The sequence below is a fragment of the Pseudophryne corroboree genome, chromosome 6 (assembly GCF_028390025.1).
Source record: "Pseudophryne corroboree isolate aPseCor3 chromosome 6, aPseCor3.hap2, whole genome shotgun sequence".
NCBI lineage: Eukaryota > Metazoa > Chordata > Amphibia > Anura > Myobatrachidae > Pseudophryne > Pseudophryne corroboree.
In genome coordinates this window covers 58,283,226-58,296,016 of record NC_086449.1, presented here as the reverse complement: position 1 = coordinate 58,296,016, position 12,791 = coordinate 58,283,226, and the positions used below count along the sequence as shown (strand labels likewise).

The 12,791-nt window shown below is 45.8% G+C and overlaps 1 protein-coding gene across 2 annotated transcripts in view; it reads right to left on the bottom strand.

Annotated features, from left to right (window-relative positions):
* Positions 1–12,791, bottom strand: part of LOC134936125 (complement C3-like) — a 674,806-nt gene that overhangs the window by 467,655 nt on the left and 194,360 nt on the right. For both annotated transcript variants that reach the window (XM_063931038.1, XM_063931039.1), the window contains exons 5-6: positions 8,308–8,399; positions 3,439–3,521 (exon numbers count right to left, since the gene is read on the bottom strand). In XM_063931038.1, coding sequence (XP_063787108.1) covers positions 3,439–3,521; positions 8,308–8,399 — 175 coding nt within the window. The remainder of the gene's footprint in view (positions 1–3,438; positions 3,522–8,307; positions 8,400–12,791) is intronic.

Below are 12,791 nucleotides of genomic sequence, written 5' to 3'. Positions count from 1 at the left end.
TACCGGGTACACAGTACCTCAAGCAATTCTCTAGTTTCCTGTGAATTAACGGTGGATACCAGAAACACTTTTAACACCACCCAGGCTGCCAAGGCCTGAGTTATACGGATTTTACATGCTCTCTACTATGACACTGGGCATCGGCCTTGGCAGACAACGTTGATGGAATTTCATCGTCTCGGCCATGACTAGTCGTATCTGATGATGCAGATGACAGGTGATAAACTCGAGCAAACTCGCACTTCGATAATTAAGTACATTGCATGGATGTATCAATTATCGCATGCAAAGACAGAGCTTTCCGTATAAAACACCCCGATATCCTGCTGCGCATGTGCCACCGCCGACAAAAAGCCCCCCCTCCCCCGGATTTTATACTTGCCAGTCCCAGGAGCCGGTGTTCGCTGCTCCAGTAGGCTTCCAGACGCCGGGTCCTTCTTCTGTGCTATGACTTCCGGTGCTGTAAAGTGAGCTGCCGCTTTGCAGCGTCACTTTACTGCAAAGGGGTCATAACGCAGCATATGGAGGACCCGACGCCCGGCAGCGCTCACCGAAGCACCGATCCTCGGCTCCCTGGTCGGGTAAGTATGTTTTTTCTTTTATTTTTTTATTTTTTTATACTGTGATCATCTTGGGCGTCCATCGGACACACAGAGCTGATCACTGGAGCTGGGTCCCTGCACAGCTTTCTCTGCCATGGTGTGGGTCAATAGGTCCACCACACTTAGGTTGACAGTCATTAGGTCGAACACTATTGGTCGACATGCATTAGGTCGATGTGGTCACTAGGTCGAAGTGAACAAGGTCGCGGTGGAAAAAGGTTGACATGAGTTTTTGTTTTTGTTGTTGTTCTTTTCTTCGGAAAGTGACGGAGAACCTCAATTACTGCACCGTGTCCCCTCGCACAGGTTAGTATTCCCAATCGTAATCCACGTGGATCGTAAAATATGAAAAAGTTAAAAAAGTTAAAAACTCATGTCGACCTTGTTCATGTCAACTTAGCAACCATGTCGACCAATAGCGGTCAACCTAAAGACTGTCGTCCTAAGTGTGGTCGACCAAATGACATTATCCCCTCTGCCAGGGGAAGAAAAAGCTGGGCATCGTAGTGCTGCCCTGTGACTTCACCTGAGCTGGCAAAATTATCACAGGGCTCACATTGTTATTTTTTTTTTAGTAAAGTTGTCATTATAAATTTGCCAAAATTTTCCATTATAAGTATGGGGAACGCGATGTGTGTTACTAAAAAAATTATAATTAAAGGCTTTGGAGCGGTTTTTCATGAAAACTGCTCTAAATTAATCAACTCCAAATTAACTGCTCCAATGAATACATTGGAGCATATATATATATATATATATATATATATATATATATAATGCATAGAAGACAGCGGCACTCAGCAGACTTCAGAACAAAGTTATGCCTTTATTGTGGTCCTACGCCGTTTCGGGGTCAAGCCCCGTCGTCAGGGACAAGCGATACATAAACACATAGTGCACATACACAGTATTTATACCCACAATGACTAGTGATAATTGAACCGATTGTACTCACCTGTCCAGCGCCGTTGGGAACCCCCTTTTCTTTTCTCTCTCTCTCTCTCTCTCTCTCTCTATATATATGTATATATATCTATATATATATATATATATATATATAGGCATTTCCACTGCAGCCACAGGAGGATTAGGATCTTTTCTTCTTTGACCTTATTGATCCACCCAAGGACAGGTCCTCTGGCTGGTGGAAACTATGGTTACCCACCTATTTTTATGCTTAGATATTACCCTTGAGGAAGTCCTTTGTAAGAAGAAACGCGTTGGGTTGTAAAGGTGATTGGACGCATTGTCTGCATTGAGAGCTTCCACCACGGAGCTCACAATCTAGGGTGGTGGGTTGCACATCATTACACCTGTTTTGGTGCAGCATTGGTTCCATACAAAACACCTCTTTCTTATGATGTGTGATCAAAATCTTTATTGTACATAATTTTATGGAATTTTGTGAATATATATCAGATGTTCTATAAATTGAAGGCCTTTGGTGCCATATTTTGGGTGTCTGCTCTGGTGTAAGGGTATCTTCGAGATAAATACTCAACTGAGTTTAAGCAAGCATTGGCTTAAAAGTTCCATCCAACAACGATCCCAGGCAGGGATTCCAATCAAGTCCTGCAATTTGAACATTTGGACACTTGTCTTTAAGACCTCTATGGACTTCTTTGTGGACAATATTTTTTTTTATATCCACCGTGAGGTGCTGCTCTCGAAGCGAGTAAAAGAGGTTATCTATCTATCTATCTATCTATCTATCTATCTATCTAATCAAATGTTATGATTCCAGCACTCCTGGTCAGAGGAGATCTTATGGCAAGGACCGGAGCACTGGAACGGAATGCTGGGGACGGGAACAGGAAGGACTCAGGCCCTCAGTTGTGACACTCTGTTGTCTCATCCGTGCTGTCAGAAATCCCTTGCGAGACTATGGTTTCTTGAGCCCTTGGCAGCCGCATTTGAAGGGCGGATTATGTCTGCCCAACTCCTATGCCCCCCGGTCTTAGTGAGAGACAAAGGGAAGTCCGAGACAGGATGATGACAAGAGGCCCTCTAACTAGACAACCTGGCCAGGGGCTACAAGCTAACTAAAAACTTAAAGTATGTGCGGAGAAACCGCCAGGGAAAAGGACAACCAAAATATCCACTTGTCCAATACTCCTACCCGGCACCGCCGAATACCAGAGTGGACCTGTGGAAGCGGAACCCTCCGCAAATGCTCCAAACACAAAATATAAGGGGTAAAGCGGCCGAGCCGCTACACACGGCAGAGCCGCGACTCACGAACACCACTGGATGATAAACGGTGATCAGTCAGAACTCCAGGGACGAGATAACTCCCGAGTACAGGACTTCAGAGGACCAGAATGACCGGATACAGCTGGACTGGAAACAGACTCTCAGCAAACAAGACAGCATGCAGGAAGCTATTACCGGCATCTGTGAGAAGCCCTGGGAGTGTATTTAATCAGGAGTCCTCCAATCAGCTGCTAAAAGAGCTGATTAGAATCAATGCCGTGCAGCTGCCTTGCTGCACGGCCAGAGAACAGGTGCACCTATTAATTCAAAGGACCCAGCAACGGGGAACGCGGTCCGCCAGTGGCGTCCCCGTTGCTAGGGTCCGTGCGGCTCAGCGCGCCCGGCGTCTAGCGTTGCTAGGGAGCCGGCGGCTGTACGCGCACGGCGTCCCTAGTTGCCAGGTGCCGGGCCGCGCAGACAAGCGGACCCCGGCGCCTAACATCGAACAGGTAAACAAATCATCAGATAGATTGACTACTCTTTGTGGAATTAATGCAATTGAGAGAAGGTATATAAACTATTTAGTACTTTGATCTTTATTACCCTAGTTATACCATGTACTGTACATAATCACACAACATACCGTATTCTTTCACTTCAAAGTGTGTGACGTAATTCTGCATATCTGTGCCTTCAAACTTTGCAGATATGGTCCATTCTCCCAAACTGTCAAACAAAAGGTATATAGTTTACTACATCTGAGTAACACTCTATTTAATGCCTTTCAGTTTCTTACAGTTTTTACAATACAAGTATAGTGTAAATCTGATATATCCATATTATGGTATTACAGCTTTGGGGGGTGATCATAAGTTGTGAGCAAATTAAAGCCACTGCAGGTACTGTAGTGTAGATGAAAGAATTAGATGTCAGAGGGGCATGACCAAACTCGAATCTAAATGGCCGTGTTAAAATACGTCTGTCCAGTATTTGTGGACTACATGCAAAAGCAGCCTGTATTTACCCTGCATGCAGAAATAAAATAAATGTAGTTGCTTCCTTTGCACTTGTTTTTTTTTTATATGCTCCAAACCATACTTACCTACATGTCCATCCCCAGGAGAAGCCCAGAGAGGACAAGCAGGTGGGCTGGTATAGTGGGTGGGGCTGGAGCTTTTTAGTCATTAGGCCACACCCACTTGTGACAAAATCCTGTGATTTTAATAGCAGTGGGGCCCAAATTATGCAATTAACATAGAATCACATCTCTAGGCCCCACCACCTTCACAAGGGTGTAGTATGGTATGCCGGCGGCCGGGCTCCCGGAGACCAGCTTACTGGCGCCGGAAGCCCGATCGCCGGCATACCAACACTGTGGCGAGCGCAAAGGAGCCCCTTGCGGGCTCGCTGTGCTCACCACGCTGCGGACACGGTGGTGCGCTATGCGCACCATGCTATTTTATTTTCCCTCCAGGGGGGGTCGTGGACCACCACGAGGGAGAATAGATGTCGGTATACCGGGTGTCGGGATTCCGGCGCCGGTATACTGTGCGCCGGGATCCCGACATTCGGCATACTGAAGACCACCCCTTCACACAAATCTGGACTCCTGTCACTGTTCTACACACGTCACTAGGAAGGAATGCCTACTCTTCCGGGCGTGTGGGTGGCGGTATATGGTCCTTAGGTCGACTTTAATTAGGTGAACACTCAATAGGTCGACCACTATTTGTCGACACCTATAAAAGGATGACATGGGTTTTTCAAATTTTTTTCATTTTTTGAACTTTTTCATTCTTTACGATCCACTTGGACTACAATTGGGAATAGTAACCTGTGCCGAGCGCAGCATTAGCGTAGCGAGGCATCTTGCCCAAAGCATGGCGAGCAAAGCGACCCAAGTGAGGGGACACGGTGCACTAGTTGATGTTCCTGGTCACATTACGAAGAAAACAACACAAAAAAAACCCTAAAAAATGCATGGCAACCTTTTTCCATGTCGACATTTTCCATGTGTCGTCCTAGTGCCTGTCGACCAATAGTGGTCGACCCAATGAGTGTCGACCTAAATATGGTTGACCCAACAAACCCATTCCGCTGGTGACAACCCTAAAACTCAGGACTCTCTCGCAGGATCCAGAAGAACAGGCAAGCATGCTCCAAACGCAGAAACAGCCTCTTTATCTATACTAATAATATTATAAGAAAGTTCTGTCTGATTTTCATGAGAAATGCCTCATTTTGAAGTGGAAATTTGTAGAAATGATCGGCACTTTGCTTCATCCCGATCCGTCAAGTTAAAGCTGAGCAATAACAAAAACAAAATGTATTGGCATCATCAATGCAAGAGACACTGAAAGTGAAATCTCTTCATAGAAATGTTATAGAGGCCACGATATTTACAGGACGCGGCAAAGGCGAAAATGTCTTTATTCCTCCAATTCCTTTAATCCCCAATAACTTTTCCCTCCAGTTTAAGAGCTTTTATCTCCCAGTAAATGTCTGCTTTGCTATGATAAATAACAAGTCGGAAGGTCAGACTCTACATAAAGGGGGAAATTTACTAAGCTCCCGATTTTGACCGAGATGCCGTTTTTTCAGCAAAGTGTCATCTCGGTAATTTACTAAACACTAATCACGGCAGAGATGAGGGCATTCGTAATTTTTTGCAAGTCCAAGTAAAAAATTACGAATGAATACACCATCGGTCAAAACGCGGCTGTTTAAGTATGAATCTCGGTCATTTACTAAGAAGTGCAAAGCAAAAAAAAAAAAAAACACTGCCGTGAAAAATTACAACTCGTAAAAAAGTGCTAAAAAAAAACAGACCTTTTTTTTTTATTCGTGATTGGATAGGCATGCACGGATCCATGAGATCCGTGCATGTATATCAGTGGGAAGGGGTGGGAAAGTGCTTATTTTTTCAAAAAGAATTGCGTGGGGTCCCCCCTCCTAAGCATAACCAGCCTCGGGCTCTTTGAGCCGATCCTGGTTGCAGAAATATGGGGAAAAAAATGACAGGGGTTCCCCCATATTTAAGCAACCAGCATCGGGCTCTGCGCCTGGTCCTGGTCCCAAAAATACGGGGGACAAAAAGAGTAGGGGTCCCCCGTATTTTTAAAACCAGCACCGGGCTCCACTAGCTGGACAGATAATGCCACAGCCGGGGGTCACTTTTATATAGTGCCCTGCGGCCGTGGCATCAAAAATCCAACTAGTCACTCCTGGCCGGGGTACCCTGGGGGAGTGGGGACCCCTTCAATCAAGGGGTCCCCCCCCCCAGCCACCCAAGGGCCAGGGGTGAAGCCCGAGGCTGTCCCCCCCCATCCAATGGGCTGCGGATGGGGAGGCTGATAGCCTTTGTTGTAAAAGAAAAGATATTGTTTTTAGTAGCAGTACTACAAGGCCCAGCAAGCCTCCCCCGCATGCTGGTACTTGGAGAACCACAAGTACCAGCATGCGACGGAAAAACGGGCCCGCTGGTACCTGTAGTACTACTACTAAAAAAATACCCAAAAAAAGACAAGACACACACACCGTGAAAGTATAATTTTATTACATACATACACACATACATACATACTTACCTTAAGTTCCCACGCAGGTCGGTCCTCTTCTCCAGTAGAATCCAAGGGGTACCTGTTGAAGAAATTATACTCACGAGATCCAGGGGTCCAGGCTCCTCGGGAAATCCAGGGGTAATCCACGTACTTGAAAAAAATAACAAAACGGTGTCCCGACCACGAACTGAAAGGGGACCCATGTTTGCACATGGGTCACCTTTCCACGAATGCCAGAAACCCACTTTGACTTCTGTCTAAGTGGGTTTCTTCAGCCAATCAGGGAGCGCCACGTTGTAGCACTCTCCTGATCAGCTGTGTGCTCCTGTCCTCACTGACAGGCAGCACACGGCAGTGTTACAATGTAGCGCCTATGCGCTACATTGTAACCAATGATGGGAACTTTCTTGCTCAGCGGTGACGTCACTTTAGGTCAACCGCAGGGCAGAAAGTTCCCAGCATTGGTTACAATGTAGCGCATAGGCGCTACATTGTAACACTGCCGTGTGCTGCCTGTCAGTTAGGACAGGAGCACACAGCCGATCAGGAGAGTGCTACAACGTGGCACTCCCTGATTGGCTGAAGAAACCCACTTAGACATCAGTCAGAGTGGGTTTCTGGCATTCGTGGAAAGGTGACCCATGTGCAAACATGGGTCCCCTTTTAGTGCGTGGCTCGAGTGTCCGTTTTGTTATTTTTTTCAAGTACGTGGATTACACCTGGATTCCCCGAGGACCCTGGACCCCTGGATCTCGTGAGTATAATTTCTTCAACAGGTACCCCTTGGATTCTACTGGAGAAGAGGACCGACCTGCGTGGGAACATAAGGTAAGTATGTATGTATGTGTGTATGTATGTAATAAAATTATACTTTCACGGCGTGTGTGTCTTGTGTTTTTTTGGGTATTTTTTTAGTAGTAGTACTACAGGTACCAGCGGGCACGTTTTTCCGCCGCATGCTGGTACTTGTGGTTCTCCAAGTACCAGCATGCGGGGGAGGCTTGCTGGGACTTGTAGTACTGCTACTAAAAACAATATCTTTTCTTTTACAACAAAGGCTATCAGCCCCCCCATCCGCAGCCCATTGGATGGGGGGGGACAGCCTCGGGCTTCACCCCTGGCCCTTGGGTGGCTGGGGGGGGGGACCCCTTGATTGAAGGGGTCCCCACTCCCCCAGGGTACCCCGGCCAGGGGTGACTAGTTGGATTTTTGATGCCACGGCCGCAGGGCACTATATAAAAGTGACCCCCGGCTGTGGCATTATCTGTCCAGCTAGTGGAGCCCGGTGCTGGTTTTAAAAATACGGGGGACCCCTACTCTTTTTGTCCCCCGTATTTTTGGAGCCAGGACCAGGCGCAGAGCCCGATGCTGGTTGCTTAAATATGGGGGAACCCCTGTCAATTTTTTTCCCATATTTCTGCAACCAGGATCGGCTCAAAGAGCCCGAGGCTGGTTATGCTTAGGAGGGGGGACCCCACGCAATTTTTTTTGTAGATTTTACAGTGTTTAATTAAAAAAAAAAAAAAATGAACCCCAGCACGGATCACACAGATCCGGCCGAGATTAATTGTAAAAAAAGTCGGCAGTGTTTTGCTAATCACTGCCGTAAAAAACAAAAAAAAAACACGAATGACATCGACATCGGAAGAAAAGAAAAACCCGAATACGACAGCTTAGTAAATCCATCGTAACAAATTCAAAAAGTTGCAGTTTTACACTTTCGATGTCATTCGTGATTGAACTTTGACCTGAAACGGGAAAATACGAATCTTAGTAAATTTACCCCAAAGTCGGGGTTTTGCCTCCACTGTCAACAGCGCCTCTGTGTGTGTGCACTTTGTGTAACGCACGTGATGATGGAGTTTTAGGGATTTTTGCACACGCACAGCAGCATGTAAGAATCACTCCACTCCGATAACATCAGCACCAGGCCCTGTGTGTTTGTCACCCACCTTGCAAGATCACTTAGTTCATAGGAAAGGCTGTTAATGCCGGTTTTGTCTTGTTGCTTAGATTCTTTTTTTACAATGACTTTCTGTGGGTTCTATGAAGAAAAGAGAGAAGTTACATTACATAGGCGCAGTATCAAAACATAAATGAAATGAAATAACTAAATCTTACTTGCCTACTCTTTTGGAATGGCCGGGAGGCTCCTGAAAATAGGGTGACACTCCAGACCCCCCCGGGAAAGCGGGAAAGCCTCCTGCATCCCACTTCCCCCCACCTCCATATTCACAACCCACCACCATCCGCTCACACAAGATATGGGTAGGGTGATGACATGATATGAGGTAAATCCCGTCTTTGTAGCCCCACCCCCCACTTTATAATACAGGTAACATGGGAATTGTAAGGCGGGGGTGGGGCTATGATGATGCAATTGCGTGTCCAACAGGAGGCAGCAGTTATTAAGTAGGCAAGTATGAACTAAATCAGTATGTTACCATTGTCAGCAGCATTGTTGCAATACAACTGCTCTTGGTGCTGATGAAAAACTCCACACAACTCCAATTTTTTTTGCATTGTGGGCCTGATTTAGTGTTGTACGCAAACATGATGGTACGAGGGCGTTAACGGTGAGCGTCTTTAAAAATTGGGGTGTGTCATCCCTATTTTGTAGCCGTGCTGAGGCCACAGGTTGCATCATCCAATGCTTGATTTCCTGGACCGGGCAGAATGAAGATAATAAAAATGTTGCATCCTCAGAGGAAGCAGCAGATCAGAGAAGTTTGCAGGAGGTGTCTATTCGCATAAGATGCCTACTGCAGCATTAGCGCATTTACACAAGGGTTGGACGCAGCTGCTGTGTTTACTGCGTCCACCTCTCAATCAGGCCCTGTGTTTGTTGTCAAGTGGAGCCTCAAGTCCTGCAGTCCCACCTTCACTTGTACCTGGTGTAACTGTGTGACGACAATTAGTTCCTACATAGACAAAGGGAACAGAGAGTGCGTAATCGCTATAGTTGGCCTCTGTAAAGCTGCAACTATGCAAAGATCCGTCTGAATCCAGACACACCTCCTGCACCTATTACAGGGATGGTGGAGCTGTGTGTTGCTGATGATGAGGGCTATTTAAGTTGTACTGTCACATAGATGCCTAGAGCTCAGCGTATGGGCAAATATCATATAACTCTGTGCACACATGTGGTACGGGTGTAATTGCCACTCTGGATCAGCCTCAGTGTCCAGGGCCTGGACACTCTTTTCATGCAGAGAAGTGAGTGCATACCATTCGCCTGGAGTCCAGGCGAATGGTTTGCACTTACTTCTCTGCATGAAAAGAGCCTATACTATATGACAAAACCAAGAGAGTCTGTCTTCTTCCATACTGTCACTCAATGACATCATATAGGGTATAGGTGATAAACATGGATTTAAGTTATTGTATGTGGAAAACAAGACGACTAATCAGGTTGTTTCCTGCGCAATCAGAATACACAGGGCCTAATACAGATCTGATCGCAGCAGCAAATTTGTTATCTAATGGACAAAACCATGTGCACTGCAGGGGGGGCAGATATAACATTTGCAGAGAGAGTTAGATTTGGGTGGGTTATTTTATTCCTGTGCAGGGTAAATACTGGCTGCTTTATTTTACACTGCAATTTAGATTTCAGTTTGAACACACCCCACCCAAATCTAACTCTCTCTGCACATGTTACATCTGCACCCCCTGCAGTGCACATGGTTTTGCCCATTAGCTAACAAATCTGCTGCTGCGATCAGATCTGAATTAGGCCCACTGTGCACTACACCATCTGCAGTGTCATTGTCAGTGACTGATGCTTTAAGCAAGCCAGAAAACTCCTCATTAATAATAATAATCCTTTTATTTATAGAACACTTTTCTCCCAAAGGACTCTCAGCACTTTACAAAGTCATGAAGATGCATTTACATGGTGAATCCCGCCTGCAGTGCGACAGCATAACACATTTGCAAACGCCTCTGCCTAACTGACAGGCAGAGGCGCTCGTGGAACTGGAGGGGGCGTCGATATGGCATTTAAGGGGCGGCATTGCAGCGGTAGGGTGGGGAGGAGTGGCATGCAGGGCAGACTTGCCTTGTGCTGGGCATCCCCCCGCATGCTAGTGTATACGGATGTAGTTGTACAATTTTTCACACAACTCCTACCAATGTGGAATTAGGCACCTGAGCTTATGCTATTGTAACCCCCTTCTCTGGTTATAGGTACAATAATATTAGATATTACTGTGCCTCCACCCAAACTTTTGTTCTATGCTTGTATTAGCTATAGAAAAGGGATTTCGTTTAGGACAACCCTTTAAGTTAATATTATGTTCTCTTGACAGGGGCTCATTAATTATACCCTTCTTACCATGGAACATTTACCCTTCCCAATATCACACAACATCGGGTAAGTATAACACAAAGTATATACTATATTTATTATAGGCTTATTTACTTTATATATATATTTTTTTTAAGTAAATATATAGGTATATATTATGACAAACATACAATTGTATACTTTAAAATATTAGCTTTGAATCATTGAATGACAAATTGAACAATTCACATTTAGCATTAGTCCAATTTTAGTCCAATATTAGTCCAATAGTCTTATAATCCCAAGAAAGAGTAGCTCTTTAGTTCATCTGTAATCTTAACATATATATATGCATATATATGAATTGTAGATTCCACAACTGCTTTTACCCTAGTACTAGTCTCAAATAAACTGATAGGCAGAGGCGCTCGTGGGACTGGAGGGGGCGTCGATATGGCATTTAAGGGGCGGCATTGCAGCATTGGGGGGGGGCTTGTATAAAGTGATCACATGTTAGCGGAGGGGTGGGGTGGGGGGGGAGTGGCATGCAGGATAGACTTGCCTTGTGCAGGCCGTCCCCCCCGCATGCTAGTGTAAAGGGCTGTAGTTGTACAATTTTTCGCACAACTACTACCCATGTGGAATTAGGCCCCTAAGCGTATGCTCTTGTAACCCCCTTCTCTCTCTCTCTCTATATATATATATATATATATATTTGTTTTAACTGTTGAAACCATTAGATGAGAATTAGTAATACTATAGCGACTCTGTTAAGTTAGAGTAACAACTAAGCTGTAACATACATTTGTTGCAAAGTTTTCCCTTTCCTGCTGAGTAAATTGGCAACAAGTCCATTTGACTGTAACTGGCTCAATTGGTATACATTCCCACTAGAGGTCACTGTTTCCTCACTCTAACTATTGTGACCAGGATGTATATATATATATATATATATATATATATATATACACTGCTCAAAAAAATAAAGGGATAAAGGGAACACTTAAACAACACAATGTAACTCCAAGTCAATCACACTTCTGTGAAATCAAACTGTCCACTTAGGAAGCAACACTGATTGACAATCAATTTCACATGCTGTTGTGCAAATGGAATAGACAACAGGTGGAAATTATAGTCAATTAGCAAGACACCCCCAATAAAGGAGTTGTTCTGCAGGTGGTGACCACAGACCACTTCTCAGCTCTTATGCTTTCTGGCTGATGTTTTGGTCACTTTTGAAAGCTGGCGTTGCTTTCACTCTAGTGGTAGCATGAGACAGAGTCTACAACCCACACAAGTGGCTCAGGTAGTGCAGCTCATCCAGGATGGCACATCAATGCGAGCTGTGGCAAGAAGGTATGCTGTGTCTGTCGGCATAGTGTCCAGAGCATGGAGGCGCTACCAGGAGACAGGCCAGTACATCAGGAGACGTGGAGGAGGCCATAGGAGGGCAACAACCCAGCAGCAGGACCGCTACCTCCGCCTTTGTGCAAGGAGGAACAGGAGGAGCACTGGCAGAGCCCTGCAAAATGACCTCCAGCAAGCCACAAATGTGCATGTGTCTACTCAAACGAGCAGAAACAGACTCCATGAGGGTGGTATGAGGGCCCGACGTCCACAGGTGGGGGTTGTGCTTACAGCCCAACACCGTGCAGGATGTTTGGAATTTGCCAGAGAACACCAAGATTGTCAAATTTGCCACTGGCACCCTGTGCTCTTCACAGATGAAAGCAGGTTCTCACTGAGCACATGTGACAGATGTGACAGAGTCTGGAGACGCCAAGGAGAACGTTCTGCTGCCTGCAACATCCTCCAGCATGACCAGTTTGGCAGTGGGTCATTAATGGTGTGGGGTGGCTTTTCTTTGGGGGGCCGCACAGCCCTCCATGTGCTCACCAGAGGTAGCCTGACTGCCAATAGGTAGCGAGATGAGATCCTCAGACCCCTTGTGAGACCATATGCTGGTGCGGTTGGCCCTGGGTTCCTCCTAATGCAAGACAATGCTAGACCTCATGTGGCTGGAATGTGTCAGCAGTTCCTGCAAAATGAAGGCATTGATGCTATGGACTGGCCAGCCCATTCCCCAGACCTGAATCCAATTGAGCACATCTGGGACATCATGTCTTGCTCCATCCATGTCTTGCA